Below are 17,880 nucleotides of genomic sequence, written 5' to 3' on the forward strand. Positions count from 1 at the left end.
CCTGGGTACTGGCTGGTAAGTCTTGCCCACATGCTCAGTGTTTAACTGATCACCATATTTGGGGTCGGGAAGGAATTTTCCTCCAGGGAAGATTGGAAGAGGCCCTAGAGGTTTTTCACCTTCCTCTGCAACATGGGGCACAGGTCACTTGCTGGAGGATTCTCTGTACCTTGAGGTCTTTAAACCACGATTTGAAGACTTCAATAACTTAGACGTAGGTTAGGGGCTTGTTACAGGAGTGGGTGAGTGAGATTCTGTGGCCTGCATTGTGCAGGAGATCAGACTAGATGACCACAATGGTCCCTTCTAATCTTAAGTCTATGAGCTCACTACCCGTTCCACACTTGCAAGGCATATAGAGCGCTCTGACTCCAGGGCAAGAGCACTCCTGGTACTCCACCTCAGCGAGAAGATTAACGCTTGGGCGTTTCAGCCAATGCGCACCAGGCATCAGTGTGAACGAGGTGCTGCATTACTGCATTCTGATCAGCCTCTGGAAACGTCCCATAATTAAGTCAAGTGGCCACTCGTCACTGTTTTAGAATCACTGCAGGAATGGAGTTATGCCCTTCGAAAGATCCGTTTCCGACAGCCGGCATGCTTATTTGCTCAGAGACAAAGCAACCATTACTGCGGAATACTGTGTGAGAGAGAGGAGCAGGGGTAGGGAGGGTCCTACTGCTGTTTGAACTTACAAGACAGCATGCTGACATGCTTTCACCCCCAAATACCCACTCTCTCCCTCCCCCACCCTCCCTGTCACACTCTCCAGAACTCCTAGAGAGAAGGCCCAGGAAAGAAGTCTGCTAGGAGCAAGACCCAACTAGGTGAGCTGGGTGAAAGGTGTGGGCTGTTTTGAACTTTGTGGTAATAAATCACACTCCCACAAGGGGACAATTTTTTGAGAAAACACTAACAGTGTGAAGTATGATTGACTGGAGAGGAAAGGGAAACTGAGGGTAGCAGCAGAGCCCAAAGCCAGATCAGGTAAACCATACCACAGAGACTATATGAGTTAATAGGCTTTTTTCCCCCCACCCCTCCAACATGTGAGGTCACATCTTACTCAGGGTCTGATCCAACTCCACATCAAGTCAATGGGAGTTTCTGTTAACTTCATTGTGAGTTGGCTGCAGTCTAAATTATGCAATGTGCCCATTGTAAAAGGGATATCTTCTGTTCCTACCTCTATGGCTAATAAGTTTGAAAGGATGGATATGCCTTTTAGTTGTTTTCTGTAAGATTTTCATCTTTAACATATGGCCAATTTTACAAGTACTCAGTATTTGAGGTCACCTAGTCAAAATACTCACTGTTCTTGTTTCACTGTCATCTCGTTCAGGATTTACTTTCACCACAATTGTTGTAATCATACCAACCATTTCTGGGGAAGGAACTGTATTCTCTGGGATCACCTGAGGATTCTCAAAGTATCGATTCTACAGACACACAAAGCAGAAGTTTTAAAGAAGAGAAACAGATTTAAATTTTATTAAAGCTAATGTTAAAAAAATTGTATAACACACAGGTTGAGAAAAGTGTATACACATCTGTGTACAGTGCTTAGATTATCCATAAATACAAAGTTTATTTTTGATATCGTATGATACATAGAGTACATAATCAGCAATAACTCAAAATTAGGTGAGTAGATTTAACAATACAGTTTAGATATTAGACTCCGAATACTCGGGTACATCACTCATGAAAAGTTGTAGAGATGTGGTTGTGGAAAGCAAAACATAACAATAAGTGGAGATTGTCTCTCAGTAATTGAGAATTGGGTAGGTTATCCATTTACAAAATACAATCCATGAGTAAAGTATTTTTTACTACTACTAAATTCTTCAGAAAAGAGCTTACTTTCCTTTCTGGAGTTCTTCAGGGTGCTTTTGTGCATATGGATCCCATTGGAGCTGTGAGCCCACAAACTCTGAACCACCAGTGTCCACTGGGACTGAACATTTGCTGGATACACCTTTGCATTCCCCAAAGAACATAGACTCATAGACTCTAGGACTGGAAGGGACCTCGAGAGGTCATCGAGTCCAGTCCCCTGCCCTCATGGCAGGACCAAATACTGTCTAGACCATCCCTAATAGACATTTATCTAACCTACTCTTAAATATCTCCAGAGATGGAGATTCCACAACTTCCCTAGGCAATCTATTCCAGTGTTTAACTACCCTGACAGTTAGGAACTTTTTCCTAATGTCCAACCTAAATCTCCCTTGCTGCAGTTTAAGCCCATTGCTTCTTGTTCTACCATTGGAGGCTAAGGTGAACAAGTTTTCTCCCTCCTCCTGATGACACCCTTTTAGATACCTGAAAACTGCTATCATGTCCCTTCTCAGTCTTCTCTTTTCCAAACTAAACAAACCCAATTCCTTCAGCCTTCCTTCATAGGTCATCTTCTCAAGACCTTTAATCATTCTTGTTGCTCTTCTCTGGACCCTCTCCAATTTCTCCACATCTTTTTTGAAATGCGGTGCCCAGAACTGGACACAATACTCCAGCTGAGGCCTAACCAGCGCAGAGTAAAGCAGAAGAATGACTTCTCGTGTCTTGTTTACAACACAACTGTTAATGCATCCCAGAATCATGTTTGCTTTTTTTGCAACAGTATCACACTGTTGACTCATATTAAGCTTGTGGTCTACTATGACCCCTAGATCTCTTTCTGTGATACTCCTTCCTAGACAGTCTCTTCCCATTCTGTATGTGTGAAACTGATTGTTCCTTCCTAGGTGGAGCACTTTGCATTTATCTTTATTGAACTTCATCCTGTTTACCTGAGACCATTTCTCCAATTTGTCCAGATCATTTTGAATTTTGACCCTGTCCTCCAAAGCAGTTGCAATCCCTCCCAGTTTGGTATCGTCCGCAAACTTAATAAGCGTACTTTCTATGCCAACATCTAAATCGTTGAAGAAGATATTGAACAGAACCGGTCCCAAAACAGACCCCTGCGGAACCCCACTTGTTCTACCTTTCCAGCAGGATTGGGAGCCATTAACAACTACTCTCTGAGTACGGTTATCCAGCCAGTTATGCACCCACCTTATAGTAGCCCCATCTAAATTGTACTTTCCTAGTTTATCTATAAGAATATCATGCGAGACTGTATCAAATGCCTTACTAAAGTCTAGGTATATCACATCCACCGCTTCTCCCTTATCCACAAGGCTCGTTATCCTATCAAAGAACGCTATCAGATTAGTTTGACACGATTTTTTCTTTACAAATCCATGCTGGCTATTCCCTATCACCTTACCACCTTCCAAGTGTTTGCAGATGATTTCTTTAATTACCTGCTCCATTATCTTCCCTGGCACAGAAGTTAAACTAACTGGTCTGTAGTTTCCTGGGTTGTTTTTATTTCCCTTTTTATAGATGGGCACTATATTTGCCCCCTTCCAGTCTTCTGGAATCTCCCCCGTCTCCCATGATTTCCCAAAGATAATAGCTAGACACTCAGATACCTCCATAAATAATGGAGTTCTTTCACTAATACAGAATAAGCAGGTAAGAACTCCACATGAGTGGGAAGGAGGGCAGATCATTAGATCCATGTGGACAAAAACCATCTTCAAGGACTCCAATTACTGTGAGGCAAGTAATCACCTCTTTCTTCATGCATTTGTTCTTACAGATCCCACTGCAGGTGATTAAGTAGCAGTTATCTTTCAAGGAAGTTAGTGACAGGAGTCCTATCTAAAAGTGACTGTAGGAGAGCCCTACCAAACTGGGCATCTGATCTCAAAGCTGCTACAATGGAGCAATGATAGCTAATTGGAGTTCTGTGCATACATTTAGCAATCTTATAAATCTTAGAAATATTCTCCCCTGAAACAAGAAACAGAAGTTGACTGAGAACTAGTAGAGCATTTCTACCTTGAGAACAGGTTGTTTTGTTTAATGTATAAGAAATCTAAATACAGTCTGTAGCCCACTTAAGAGTCTTTCAGAGAAAACAACCAGCGCTGTAGACTTATCACCAAAAGCCACAAGAAGTCTGGATGATTTCAGAAATGGCTTTATTCTGGAAAGATAAAGGGACATAGCCCTAAGACTATGTCTACACTAGCAACTAAGTTGACCTATATTAGATCGACTTATAGCCACCGCAGTGAATATCCACACTACACTCCTTGGGTCGATGGTGCACATCCTCACTAGGAACACTTGCACGAATCTAGGAGTAGTAGGGTGGGGAAGAGAGCCAACAGAATCCCGGGCTCCTGGCTGGCTGCCTCCCCTGTCTGCTCCCCATTCCCCGCCAACAGCAGTGGGAAATCTGCCCAGGGCTCCTCCCCCTTGGGGAGCAAGATCCAGCTGCCCCAGCGTCTCCTCCCAGCCCACTCCCTGCCAGGAGCTGGGCAGTGTTGTCCATTTCAGGGCTCCAGCAAGGAGCCCAGAAATTGACAAGACAGCCAAGGTTCCCAGCCAGGAGTGAGGTCCAGTCACCCAGCTCTCCTGCCATCAAATTGACAAGACAGCCAACAGCCCATGTATGTAATGCAGTGTTTGCATTGCCCTAACTACACCAACATAAGCCTTTTGTGAAGGGAGTTATGTCACTGTAGTATGGCACCTACATCGGCGGGAGCAAGGCTGTAGTGTAGACACTGATAGAATTAGATCGATGAAAAGCAACTTAGACAGACAAAACTGGTCTATACTACAGAGTTATAAGTGTGCGGAGGTTAGCCTGTGCAGGAGATTTAGGAGAAAACTACAGTTAAGTGTATAAATTGCTTTATATAAAAAATCTGAAGCCACCTTTTAATGACCCTCAACAGATGAGTGATAAGCTGATATAGCGGTCACATGACTCATTAGAGTTCATCTACAGTCCCAAGTATTTCAAAGGCAAATAGTCCAAAAGAGCTGGAATAGAAAAACCCTAGGACTGAATGTGTTTCAATAGACCACAAGAACAAACAACTTTTTAGCTTGAAACATGCTTCTCAGAGGCCTTATTGCTCTGGATCAAAAGCTCTTGTACAGCCACTATCTATAGACCTTAGTCAGCTAGTCACATGTAGAGAAGCCAGGTCGGTTTGCAGCACCAGGCCTTGGTTCTGCAGAATGACATCTGGGAGGTTTAGTAGCAGAAGTGGCCTAATTGATAGGTGCATCATGTCAGAATACCAGAACTGATGCACCCAGGCTGGAACTATCATTACTACCTTGGCTTTGTCCTGATAGATCTTTCTAAGGACTTTGGGAAATAATGAAAGAGAGAGAAACATTTTAGCAGGTTTTTCTCCTATCAAATCAGAAATACATCTACTATAGATCCTGAACTCACTCCTCTTTGGGAAGAAAACACTGGAGACTTTGTGTTCACACTGGGAGCAAACAGATCCAGCAAATAGGGAACTCTGTTTAGCACTACTTGATTTAAAAGTCTTTCAGCTCCCACTCACCCATGAATTGTGATGGAGCTCTTTCTGCTTAGATGATCTGCCAAATAATTCTGGGTACTTGAAAGACAGAGCTACTAGGATGATCTTTTGTAGGATGAACCAGTCTCATAGGTGTATCATTTCCTGCCAGAAGTGTCATGATCTCACTCCCCCTGGACTCTCCATTCAACACATATCTTGATGGACAATGCAACAGCTTTGAGTGGTAGTGCCCAGAAAGAGAAGCAGAAATGCCTTCCAGGCCAGATGAATGGCCCTCAGCTCCAGTACATTTGTGTGTAACAGACTCTACTCACAATAACTTGCCCTGTATTCAGAGGAAGTCCACATGTGCACCCCAGCATTGTTTGAATGCATCCATCACAAGAGGTTTTTTTTAAGGGGGCAGTGGATGAAACATAATTCCCCAGCAGATTTGTAAGGGTCTGTCCACCAAAGCAGAGACACTGGCATGCCAACAGGCAAGTCCATGTTGTATTTGACTGGCTGATAAACTGTTCTTAACCAACTCTGAAAAGACCAGAGGACTTACAGAGTCACATAAGTAAAGCTGCCATATGACCCAGTAAATGGAGGTAGAATCTTATGGAAGTTCTCAGATGAGATTGCAGGTATGAAATGAGGTGACTCATGAAAAGTCTGTGTTTAGGAATGTATGCTCTTGCCAGTGTGAAGTCCAGCACTGCCCACACAAATTTTGTGAACTGAGTACGTGTGAGATCGGACATGTCTCAATTGATCCTGAGGCCTTGTCTGGAAAACAACTGTAAAATTGTATGAATATCCCTAGTGATCTGCTGTGATGCATCTCCTTATCTCGATGATTATCTAGCAGGACATCTATGTTGGCCCTCTTAGATGTGGCTGTTTTAAACAAGGAACTGTGGCAGTCCGCACTTTCTATCTTGAGAATGCCTTTATTAATAGGCCTGGCTAATCAACCCTGGGAAATGTCAAATAATTTAGGACAGCTCTCTTAAATGATCTCTAGCAGAAACACTAAAGTGTCCACCATTCTTCAAAGGAGGTCTTGAACTAGTAATGTAAAATACTAAATGGTTAGCTGGTAAGCATTAGTCTTATCAGTTAGCCAACCTTAACCATTAACCCCCAGCCCCAGGCCAGCCAGCCAACCCCCAGCCCTCGGTCTATCTCCCTTTACTCGGTTAACTGATTAAACAATTTTAATCATTTAAACGGTTAACTTTTTAAACAGATATTTACAGCTTTATCTTTCATGGCCTTAAAATAGTCTTACTTTTTACATAGCAAATGTTGTCACATCTTCAATCAATACAGCCAATATGACCAGGTTGGTCCTCATATTCCTTGAGGAGGTCTTCCTCATCACTATACGGTTTCTGTTTAGAACCATGAAGGAGCTCTTAGAGCGATGACTGAGCCTCCTGAGATGGGGTGTGGGTTTGTTTGTTGGTGGGAGGTTAGGGAAGACGACAACTTTATTCTAGATCTTGATGCAGCTGTATACGGCACAGAGCAGGGAATGGCTGAGGACTCCACACAGAACATTAAGGCCACTGCATCCCAGAAGATAAAGGCATATGGTGCCGAAGAGATGGGAAACCAAGGAACACAACAGAAGCAGGAGATCCGTGACTCCTTTTAAGGTTTCTCTCAGGAACCACTCTAGGCAAATGAGAAAATCTCCTAGGAGAACAACAACATCTGCTACCACATGAAAACGAGCAGATCCTTGAGTGTAGAAACACAGAAACTCAGAACTCCTTGGTATTAAAGGTAGACACTGCTACCATAGAGGATAAATGCAGGCAGGTTCATCTTCGGTACTCTGAAATTCAAGCAGAGCTTTGGATACCACAGATAAAAAGAGAGAGAGATTCAGCAACAGGGATTCTAGTTCTAGGGAGATAGCTAGATCTGCGGAAGATGTAAAAATAGCCTGGGCAGAAAGAGGAGGTTGAACCAGATGACAATGGTTCCAATGCAGCTGCCTTGGCACATATATTATCACAACGCAATGATCTGGTGGCATACAGGAGGGCTTTGGAGCTGTGCTCTGGCTCCGTTCCAGTTCCACGCAAAAAAGCTGCTGCTCCGTGCTCCAGCTCCGCTCCAAAGCCCTGACATACAGGACATCTATGCCAACTGTACTTAAGAAACAGTATTGACCAATGAAGACAGAAGCTGCACCCCTGAATCAAAAGAATGGTGCCATGATTCCGTGAAACCCCAATGTGAGTTTGAAGGAATAGCCTTAGGCAACTCAAGACACATAATGCCTTTTACCCTTCCTCTTGGCCACTACCACTGATGCAGATTGGTACAAAGCTGCATCCAGAGAGCTCTGCTTTTTCAAAGTCACACTGATTCTGTGATTCTTCAAAAAGACTGAAATCCTGTTCACATCACTTCTTTTTTTCCTAAGAGCAAACAGAAGGCTTAAAGTTTCAGGGACTCCCAGAATTAAAAGACCTCTTAGCCCCCCAAGTTGCATCTCTTGTAGCCAAAGCACAAGCTGAAACAAGTTCATAAGCAGGAGCAGACTGCTCTCAAGCAGGAAACTCAGAATCAAAAATCTTATCTTTTGCAGCAAAAATCATCATCTAGTGGTCATCACATGCCTTGTGTGTGTTCAAAAAGAAGAGAGTTATAAATAATATAGTAGTCTGAGATAGGAGATTCCCCTAAACAAAAAAAGGCACTTTATACGTGTATCATTTATAGGCACAGCTGTCTCGCAGGCAGGGCAGATCTCAGCCATCAGACCTGAGACTCGGAAAGAAAACAAGGAGTCTTTCGGAGGAGGTAGAGGAGTTAAAGTCAACCAGCTCAAATGAAACAAGAAAAAAAAGTTGAGAGGAGAAAAAGAAAAACAAACTATAAAACCCTAATCCTATCCCCCAGAGCAATAAAGACATTAAGCATCAACTCAGTGCCTCGGACAGTAAGACGAAAGTGAGTGATGGTTGGGGCTGCTCCATTTTTATACCCTCATTGTAAGTGGCATAAGAGTGTACAGGACAACTCCAAAGGAAACAGATGCCTAGACGATTCCAGTCTCATGCACTCGAAGCACTCACACCTACCGGGGGATATTTGTGGACATAAGACTTGAAGAAGCTGAAATTCTATAGATTAAAAAACCATGTTATTAAAACGCTGGGCCACTAATGAGGTTAAGGCCTAGCAATACTGCAACTGCAGAGCCCATGACTGAGCTGCAGTGTCTAAGACCTCACATCATGGACACTGCTCTCTTCCTATGAGTAAAGGCTGACTTACAACACAGTGAAAACAACAAAAACCAATTTCTATTTCATGATGGCAAATATCAAAATACTGTGTGACTGAACATGGCAAAAACAAGTTTCACACTTCCTATTACCAGCGAAGTGTTCATCACACTAAATCTTGAAAATAAGACTGAACTACAGAGTACTAATACTCTCATTTTAATCACTATTGATTGAAATAGTAGTCTCTCTACAAGTTCAACGCTAGTTATTAAGCAGTTAAGAAAAGGCTCAAATCAGATCTTTGAGTCAGGCACACTTACAATTGCATGCCTCCAAAACACTAGATGTTGTCTGAGGCATAGCAGCTGATTTGTTTGTTTGTTTTTAAAATATACACCTCTGCCCCGCTATAACGCTGTCCTCTCTATAACGCTGTCCTCTGGAGCCAAAAAATTCCTACTGCGTTATAAGTGAAACCGTGTTATATCAAACTTGCTTTGATCCACCGGAGTACACCCCCTCCCCCAGAGCACTGCTTTACCGCTTTATATCCAAATTCGTGTTATATCGGGTCGCGTTATATCGGGGTAGAGGTGTACCCTGTGTGTGTGTGTTTGATTCTAGAATTAGGTTCCAAGTTAAAAAAAAAAAAAAACCCTTGACTAAACAAATAGTGACTTTACTTGCTAACACTAGTTAGATTGTGTCCTAAAATGGAGGTCAATCAGAATGTAAGAACTCAACAGAAGTCTGCTACTTCCTGTCTTTTTTAAATCTAACATGTTATATAGTTACCTTTTTATTTTCTTTAAAACAGCATTAGTTACATGTCACTAACTTCAAAAGACTCATTTTAATTTATGCTAATTATAAGATAAGTAATACTGTTTTCAGATACAGACAGTGTGATCACAGGGAATAAGACTTACCACTACTTTTGGAAGCTCCTTGTAAATCTGTTTCACAAAGTCCAAAAAATGATGAATCTAGGTAGAAAAAATATTAAGCTTACTGGAGGGTGAGGGGGAAGAAAGGGTAATCAATTTCATTACTTTAGGATCCTTACATCAATACTGGGGGAAGTGTACTCTAAGAATCTTGTTAAATTACTTATTGTCAGCAGATTAATTTCACTTAAGTATGGGGATGAATCCTCAAAAACTTAAAATGGACTGGGGAGATCCTTTTGGAGAGTTTCTTTGCACTACTAAGCCAGTTTACTGTCAACATTAAACTTGAATAGCAATAGAAAGACCCTCACAATAATAATTCAAACACAGATACACCATCATTATTCCAAAACCATTAAATCCTCTCAATGGTGGGATAGGGGAAGAAGAGATACTACAGTTTTGGTTTTCTACTTCTTGTAAGATACTCTGTTACTAGGGTTATGAGTACAGTATAAGAACTTACATCAATTGCTGACTTTCTTCTTGCTCCTATTCTGGTTTTATTCCCTTCTCTCAGAACAAAATACTCCCAATTTTTTTCTCCTCTCATGGATTCTCTCTTTGGTGGTCCACCTCCATATCCTGAGATTTTGGTCCTCCACCTTCCCCCACCCATCCAGAATATTCTGGTCCCCCAATCCATGTTGTTCTGCCTTTCAATCTTTATCTTTCATTTGGGATGTTTTGGGCTGCCACCTTCCTTCTATGTATTTATTCTCCGTCCGACTATTCCCTCCAAGGTCATGCTGGTACCACAGTTTTTGCGCACAGAATCTGGCAGAAATATCATCATCAGAGTGAAACTGCCTGAAAGCTAGTCAGTTGCACACTTGGTTAGAACAGCAGATTGTTACTCCACTGCAATAGATCTAGTCAGATGGCTCATAAGGATTGAGAGCAAAACTGATGCTGCTCCAGAGTAAAACCACTTAGAGTGTAAACCCAGGCACAATCCTTGTCTACAGCATTAACTATCAGGAGAATTTTTAAAATGCAGGATACCCACAACATATTAACTCCTATAAAATACTGAGTATAGTGCATGAATATTTCTGGCATATTCATCAATTAAGTATGCCAGAAATAGATCAATTCAGACAGAGAGCATGTAGAGTAACTCTTCTACATCACATAATAAAATACAACTCACTTCTTGAGTGATTGGTGGCCGGAACTGTTTGTGTAGTTCAATAATTATTCTCAAACAAATAAGTACATTTTCTTCATTCTCTGTCTGGAAAAGATGTGCTTAATTAGTCCATTGTTGTACTCTTAAACAACTTCATTAAAAATATATTTTACATAGCTTTAATTTAATCTCAGTAACCTAGAAAAAGTTTCTGCCTAATATAAACTGCCACAAGGAAAACATCTCATTTTTGACATGTTACTTATCAGAGCCCAGTCTTGCAATCTGTGTGTATAGTTATCCCATTAAAATGTCAATGGAAATATTGAGTCTGTATCTTTGGCAGGATTAGGCTTCAATCCTGCAACCTGCTCTACTTTGGAAGACCCCTTTGAAAAGCCCCATTGATTAACCAAAGTCAACAGGGCTCCTCACAGGGGCAGTGATCCTTTCACACAGAGCAGGTTACACTGGGCCTCAGTTATCAATAATTTAGATTCGATGCAAGCAAAAATCTGAAGGAAGGACTTAAAATGGGCCACTGATCCCCTCCTCTTTACTTATGTAATAAACTAGTCTAGAAAAAATGTTCTTTCATGACATCTCACCTAGAGTAAGCTATCAAGAACAGTTCTGTGTTTCAGTAAAATCCTCGCAAACATAAGGGTAAAATAGAACCCAGAGATTTTATATATCAAAACATCATCATGAAGTGAAGACTAATCAACTGCCCCTCCCATCCTGTCCCAGCAGCTCAAATAGTGCAATTATTAATAATGGAACAAACCCATTTTAAAGTGACTCTAAAGATTATCTAACCCCAAGCAGCAGTGTGGTAAGAATTCTACCCTAATATTTTTCGGGAGGAGGAGAGAGAGGAATCTCTCTCAAAATCTGAAGCATCATTTTAACAAACTGAGATAAATAAAAATACCTCTAGAAATCTAAACATCACGGACAAAACATTTTTGGTATGGGGACGAAGATGTTCATTTGTTGGTATTCTATGAATTATTTCGAGAACTAGCTTTCGCAATTGCTGGAAAACAAAATGAACAAAGACATCTATTAGAACTTAAATAATCAAAACTTTGTAAGGATAATCCTTAAATCACTAAAGAAAAAATTCCTGTTCAATTCAATATTGCCTTAATGTGTTAATTCACTGACAAACTATATACTTTTGAAGAATTTTTTTTTAAATAGATTAAATGCCTATATAAATATACATAATAGTTTCTTGTAATGGTCAAATATTTGGCTATAGAGCACAGCGCAAATTTAATTTGCATTCTTAAACTGCAATTTAAATTAAAAGAATGATAAAATATTCTGATAACTACTCGACAGTAATGCTTCAACTTTTGCCTTTAACTCTGTAATGCAAACTTAGTTAATTGTGATCATCTCAGTAATAGAGCCAACTGTAACATGTACACTACTTTAAGTGATAGAAGAGAGGTATTAAAGAACATATTTGCAAAACAGAATGGCCAACTTTATTTAACAAGTATTTTACTGAGAGCAATACAGACTTTTTCAATTATGCCTCTTTGTGTAGATATAAAATCTATATTCAAAAATAGATTTGCTCACTCAGCACTCTAATCTCTCACATTTCTGAATTAGAGAATTAAAACTGCACAAAAAGATAACTGCTGCTTTGTACAGAGTACCTGTGCCGGTTTCTCCTGCAGAAACTGCACCTCTCCATCCTGCAGAAAGGTGAGAAATCGAGGGATGATGTGTTCCAGGAATGTAGAATACTGAGGGGATGATGTTACATTCTAGTTATTAAAAGAAAAAACAAATACTTCTCTGAATACTCTCATTTCAAGTGTGATTTAACCAAGTTACTTGTAATACACATGCTACACAGACTGTCATCAAAATATAAGTTATATGCCGTTAACCACTGAAAAAGGTTTTTGGGTTTGTTTTTTTTTTTAAACTAAATATTTAAAGTATTAGCGATCAACCACCTTCTGACAGAAAGGACATTAAAACTGACATTAAAATGAATAAAATTGAACATAGGAGTCTTCCCCTTCTGGGGTATTTTTTCCTACTACTGCACAAAAGATATGAGTGGCAGCAGAAGCAAACACTGGAGCAACTCAGGAGAGACAGGCACAAAAACAGAGGACGGGAAGATACTCAAGACCTCTTAGCTCTCTCCCAACTTTGCAGCAGCCAGGAAGCTCTGGAACAGGGAAAAGAGAAAAACAAACAAATATTCTCCCTTCCTGCAGCAATTTTTGAAGAATGACACTCCAAATTCATCTGACACATACTTGCAAGAGCTGAGAGGAAAGATTGCCACAGATGTCAAAAGAGTTGCATAGGCAACAAATACATGCATTCAGGTAAAGAAGTATTCCCTAAATCAGGGGTAGGCAAACTATGGCACGCATGCCAAAGGTGGCACACGAATTGATTTTCAATGGCACTCACACTGCCCAGGTCCTGGCCACTGGTCCAGGGGGCTCTGCATTTTAATTTAATTTTAAATGAAGCTTCTTAAAAACATTTTAAAAACCTTCTTTACTTTACATGCAACAATAATTTAGTTATGTATCATAAGAAGACACATTCTAAACTAAAATTTATTACTGGCACGTGAAACCTTAAATCAGAGTGACTAAATGAAGACTCAGCACACCACTTCTGAAAGGTTGCCTACCCCTGTTCTAGACCATAAGTTGAGTATGATAATTCAACAGAATATGGAGATCTTTAATAAAGTATTTTATCAGACCTATAGTTTAACAACAGAGCTTTTCAGATTTTTTAAATAAGAGTGATTAAATGAAGACTTGGCACACCACTTCTGAAAGGTTGCTTACCCCTGTTCTAGACCATAAGTTGAGTATGATAATTAAACAGAATATGGAGATCTTTAATAAAGTATTTTATCAGACCTATAGTTTAACAACAGAGCTTTTCAGATTTTTTAAATAAGAGTGATTAAATGAAGACTTGGCACACCACTTCTGAAAGGTTGCTGACCCCTGGCCTAAATGCTTTCAATATCTGGCTTTTTTGTATTTAATACTATCTTCTTTATGGTGGAACTATATTAGCTTGAGTTGCATGTCCCTAGGTTATGCAGCGTTAGGTCACATCTGTACTTGGATGAGAGGTCTCCATGGATAACCCAGGGGCAAGAGGAAGTGGAGCAGCAATTCATTCAATAGCAATGTCAGAGATGCAGGATGTACCTTTGGGCAAGATATAGAACAGAGGTCCTCAGCACTGGTCATTAAACATTTGGCATTTTTAATTATGTGGACATTCTTGTCCAAATGTCCCAGATTAAATTATATTTGGCTAATGTACCTAGAATTCAGTACTTCTAAATAAAAGCCAACACATAAGAACGGGGGATTCCATTCAGATTTTAGTGTAATATAATACAATGGTGTCATTTCTTGAGCAAGAAATGCAAACCTAGCATCTAATATTTCTACATGGTACCTCTTACGCATCCCAGATGAACACACTATGCATACACTATTTTCTCCAGCTCAGCTGATGCCCCTCTTCCCCTCCCCCGCCCCAAGAATTGAAAAGGGTCAGTGTTGTCACCTCTAGCTCCAGTCCTCAAGGAAGGAATCCCCACTTGATAGCTCACCTTCACCTCTAAAACTACTGCATATCTCAATACCAAAAAAAAAAAAAAAAAAAACCACAAACAAACCACAACCCACATACCATGCAGCCTGTTACTTCAAGAGAGCTAAATGTACACCTGAACTCAGTTATAGAAACAATTCCACACACAAATTTATCAGGTTATGCAGTAAACACTGCTGAGGTAAAATTCAAATACATTTTCATTAGTTTCTTTATGCAAAACTTACTTACTGAACAAAGATTTTCTGTTAAAACAATTATTTGAGAGAAAGAAATCCTGGCAGGACACAACCTATAGTTCTTCAATAACTCTGCTAATAAGTTTGAAGTGGACATGTAATGCATTCTAAAAATGAAATAAGGCTTTTCTTACTTAAACACAGAACCAATGAGTAATGGCTGTTTACTTAATAATTAACATATGTTTGAATTTAACAAACAAGAGCAGAAATAGAGATTGTATACACAGCAAGAACAAGAAATATTGCATTTAAATCATTCAAGAAGTAAGTTTATTCAGTAATTACCTCAAAATTCTCACTGACTTCTTGCATCATTTTCAATTTTGTTTCATCGGCTGAAAAACAAAAAATTGCAAATTCAAGTTAATAATTAAATGTGTGACAAATACCATCAAACATTCATAGGTGAAAGAAGCAATCAGATCTTATCAGTTTAGCCATCACTGCCCAGTTGAAAGGGACACATTTCTCACAATCACACAATTTCATACTCACACTTCATACTCACACACTTCTCTCTAAGGCTCAAGTAAATAATGCTCATCATTTTGCTTCTTCAAACATCAAGGATCAAAGGAAATGCAAAGCAAACCCCATGCATGTTTACCAACCAACTCAATAGACAATATTACAGAACTCCTTGAAGCAAATGAGTAATGAAGAATTACATTTCCTTACTAAATAGACAATAAACTTACGTGTATTAACATCTGTTAGAGCAGCCACAAACTGGAGGTATTTCTTCATCAAAGTGGTTTGGTCAACCACAGTGGGCCCTTGTGTGGAAACGAAGGCCATTTTTTTTTTTGGACCAGATTAGAGTTTATTAAAAAACTGGAAAGGAAAAAAAATCAGCCCACCTACAAAACAAAAAAACACTGTAAGTAGGACGACTTACTGGTGGATACCACCATCATCTAGATTTAATCCTATGACATTATTTTAAAGGGGCATCATCAATTTAAAAATCATATTAAGCCTACAATTGCAACTCATAACATTTAACTGAAAAAAAAAAAACAGAGAAAAAACTGTTACTGAGTCTTTTACAGAATTGCATATAGTCAGTTTTCTCTCTTGTTTCTGTGGGTCTATCAAATGGCAACGGGGAAAGAATAATTTTAAAAGATTAGGAAAATACATCAGAAAAGACTCAAAAACTGGCAAGGGAACTCAGAGGTGGGAGCACAACATAAATTTCTTTTAGCAGCATTCTTTAACTTGACTGGATTTCAAGTTGATAATGTCCTTTTAAGTGCCTCTCAACAAAGCTTCAGGGTACCTGAAACAAGCTTTTCCACAAATAAGTTCTGAGTTTCCAATATGTAATAAAACTTGAAAGCAGTAGAGTTTCAGTTGGCTTTAGTTTTCATTGTCTGTCACAGTTTTACTGCTGACCTCATTTCACAATCCATGCTTACTTTCTGTCACATCAGACATCTTAATTTGGTTTAGCTTTCAGATCAATCTCTGTTTCAATAAAAACACACTGCACTTTTACATAGCCTTTCATCTTAATCTCTTTGCAAATACTGATTAAATGTCACAAAACTCCTGTAATGTTTTGAGACAATTGGTCTACCCTGGGGAACAGAGAGGTTCTGTGATTTGCCCAAACGGGAAGGCAGCTCATGACAGCACTGAAAATACAGCCTAGAAGTCTCAGCTCCTCTCTACCCTTACCTTCTCTGTCTTGGTGGCTCTCTCCTGACTGAGGCGGGCACTTTGTCTTTGAGTGGACTCCATCTATGCTGACCCCATTCCAGCCAATGTTCTGACCCTGTAATTGTGTGAATCCTGTTACAGATTTTAAAAAACATGCACAAAAGCGATATTGCATCCAGCTCCTTCTACTAGCCCCCATTTCCTCTCAGGTCAAAGCCCTTGACAGCTGTGACGTCTCTCCAACCCTTCAGACCAGAGCTCCTGACCCTCCCTCCCTCCTCAGCCCCACCAGAGCTAGAACTGCCCACTCCACTCATCCCTGCCCCCCACCCCGGGAGGGCCTCCAAACCCCCCACTGACAGATGGCTGCCCCCCAGCAAGGGAGGTCCTCTCCTCCCGCCAGATCCCTGTCCCCCACCATTAGAGCAGGGTCTCGTCTCCCCCTCCCCCAAGCGCCAGATCCCTTCCCCCTCACACATTCCAGGGCCGGGCCGGGCCGGGCTTCCCCACCCCCGCCCCCACAGCAGGGACTATGTGCGACGTGACAGCTCGGCCCCAGGCTCTACCCCGGCACCACGCTCCCCCGGGCCTAGTCCCGGGCCGGGCAATACCTGCCCCGCGCCCGGTCTGTGCCCCGGGCTGCCGCCGCGGCCCGCCCCTGGCTTTACCTGCCCGCCCCGGCCCCCCGCTCGCGCGAGTCCCTCCTTTGTCGCCTCCAGCCTGAGCCCGCAGCCGGGCGCGGCGCATGGGCACCCAGCGCACGACGGAAGCCGCCGAAGTTCAGTTCCGGCCGCCGCCGCCTGGAAACGGCTTCGCTCCCCGCCTCCTCCTGCGCATCGCTGCCCCGCATCTCTCCAACACCCCCCACCCGGCCCCGTGTCCGGCCGCCCCGACCCCTCCCCACCCGAAACGGCGAGCGCCCGAGTCAGTCAGACACTGGGGGCCCGGGGCTCCCCACCCCCGCAGCGTCAATGCCCCCGGCCAGGCACCAAGAGCCGCTACACCAGCCTCCCAACCCCCGCGCCACAGGCGAGAACCAGCCCGGCCACAAGCGCGGGGTGGCGCGGCGCAGCGCCGCCGATTGCACCCAGTGCAGGCGCGGTGCCGGGCAGGCTGCGTGTTAACGCCTCAGCAGCACCCCCAGCTCAGGCCTGTGCCCCGGTATTTACCCTCGGAAGCTGCGGAGCTTGTCGGTTCCCAGCAGCAGGCCCACCATGACCTCTGGGCAGAGCCGCCCCTCCCGCAGAGGATCCGCCCTGCTGTTAAAGCGACAGCCGGGAAACACAGGCACTCAAGACCGTGTGACAGAAACGAGACAGAGGCGAAGTTAAAACCGAAAGGCGCTTTGTTCTCCCCTGCTCTGAATACCTAGATGTAGAAGAAAGATGCTTCCAAGGATCGGAACCAAGAAGTTTTCCCCACTAAAACCATGAGCAGAAAGGAGATGGAAGATAAGCTGACAGCCCCGCTGCTGAATTAAGCATGAACACAGGGCGTGCAGAAACTCAACTACTGTGAAACCCTGTTGGTCTATATACTGTGTATAATAATTTTTATCCCACTCCACACCTTGTGTGAAGTGCTTGGAGATCCACAGCTTCCATA

At 41.9% G+C, this 17,880-nt stretch overlaps 1 protein-coding gene and 1 non-coding gene across 10 annotated transcripts in view; both read right to left on the minus strand.

The window, feature by feature from the left end:
* Nucleotides 1–17,703, minus strand: part of TRRAP (transformation/transcription domain associated protein) — a 170,009-nt gene extending 152,306 nt beyond the window's left edge. For 7 of the 9 annotated variants that reach the window (XM_050966696.1, XM_050966695.1, XM_050966694.1 and 4 more), the window contains exons 1-9: nucleotides 17,445–17,703; nucleotides 16,294–16,390; nucleotides 15,309–15,470; nucleotides 14,896–14,945; nucleotides 12,409–12,519; nucleotides 11,667–11,771; nucleotides 10,754–10,837; nucleotides 9,580–9,636; nucleotides 1,314–1,439 (exon numbers count right to left, since the gene is read on the minus strand). In XM_050966696.1, coding sequence (XP_050822653.1) covers nucleotides 1,314–1,439; nucleotides 9,580–9,636; nucleotides 10,754–10,837; nucleotides 11,667–11,771; nucleotides 12,409–12,519; nucleotides 14,896–14,945; nucleotides 15,309–15,408 — 633 coding nt within the window. In that variant the 5' untranslated portion in view covers nucleotides 15,409–15,470; nucleotides 16,294–16,390; nucleotides 17,445–17,703. The other 2 variants (XM_050966690.1, XM_050966689.1) reach the window with 2 other exon arrangements.
* Nucleotides 15,022–15,168, minus strand: LOC127058694 (small nucleolar RNA ZL1). Its single transcript, XR_007776446.1, has one exon. It is a non-coding gene; the product is annotated as a small nucleolar RNA ZL1 (small nucleolar RNA).
* Nucleotides 17,704–17,880: the final 177 nt, after the last annotated feature.

Source organism: Gopherus flavomarginatus, chromosome 9, assembly GCF_025201925.1.
Source record: "Gopherus flavomarginatus isolate rGopFla2 chromosome 9, rGopFla2.mat.asm, whole genome shotgun sequence".
NCBI lineage: Eukaryota > Metazoa > Chordata > Testudines > Testudinidae > Gopherus > Gopherus flavomarginatus.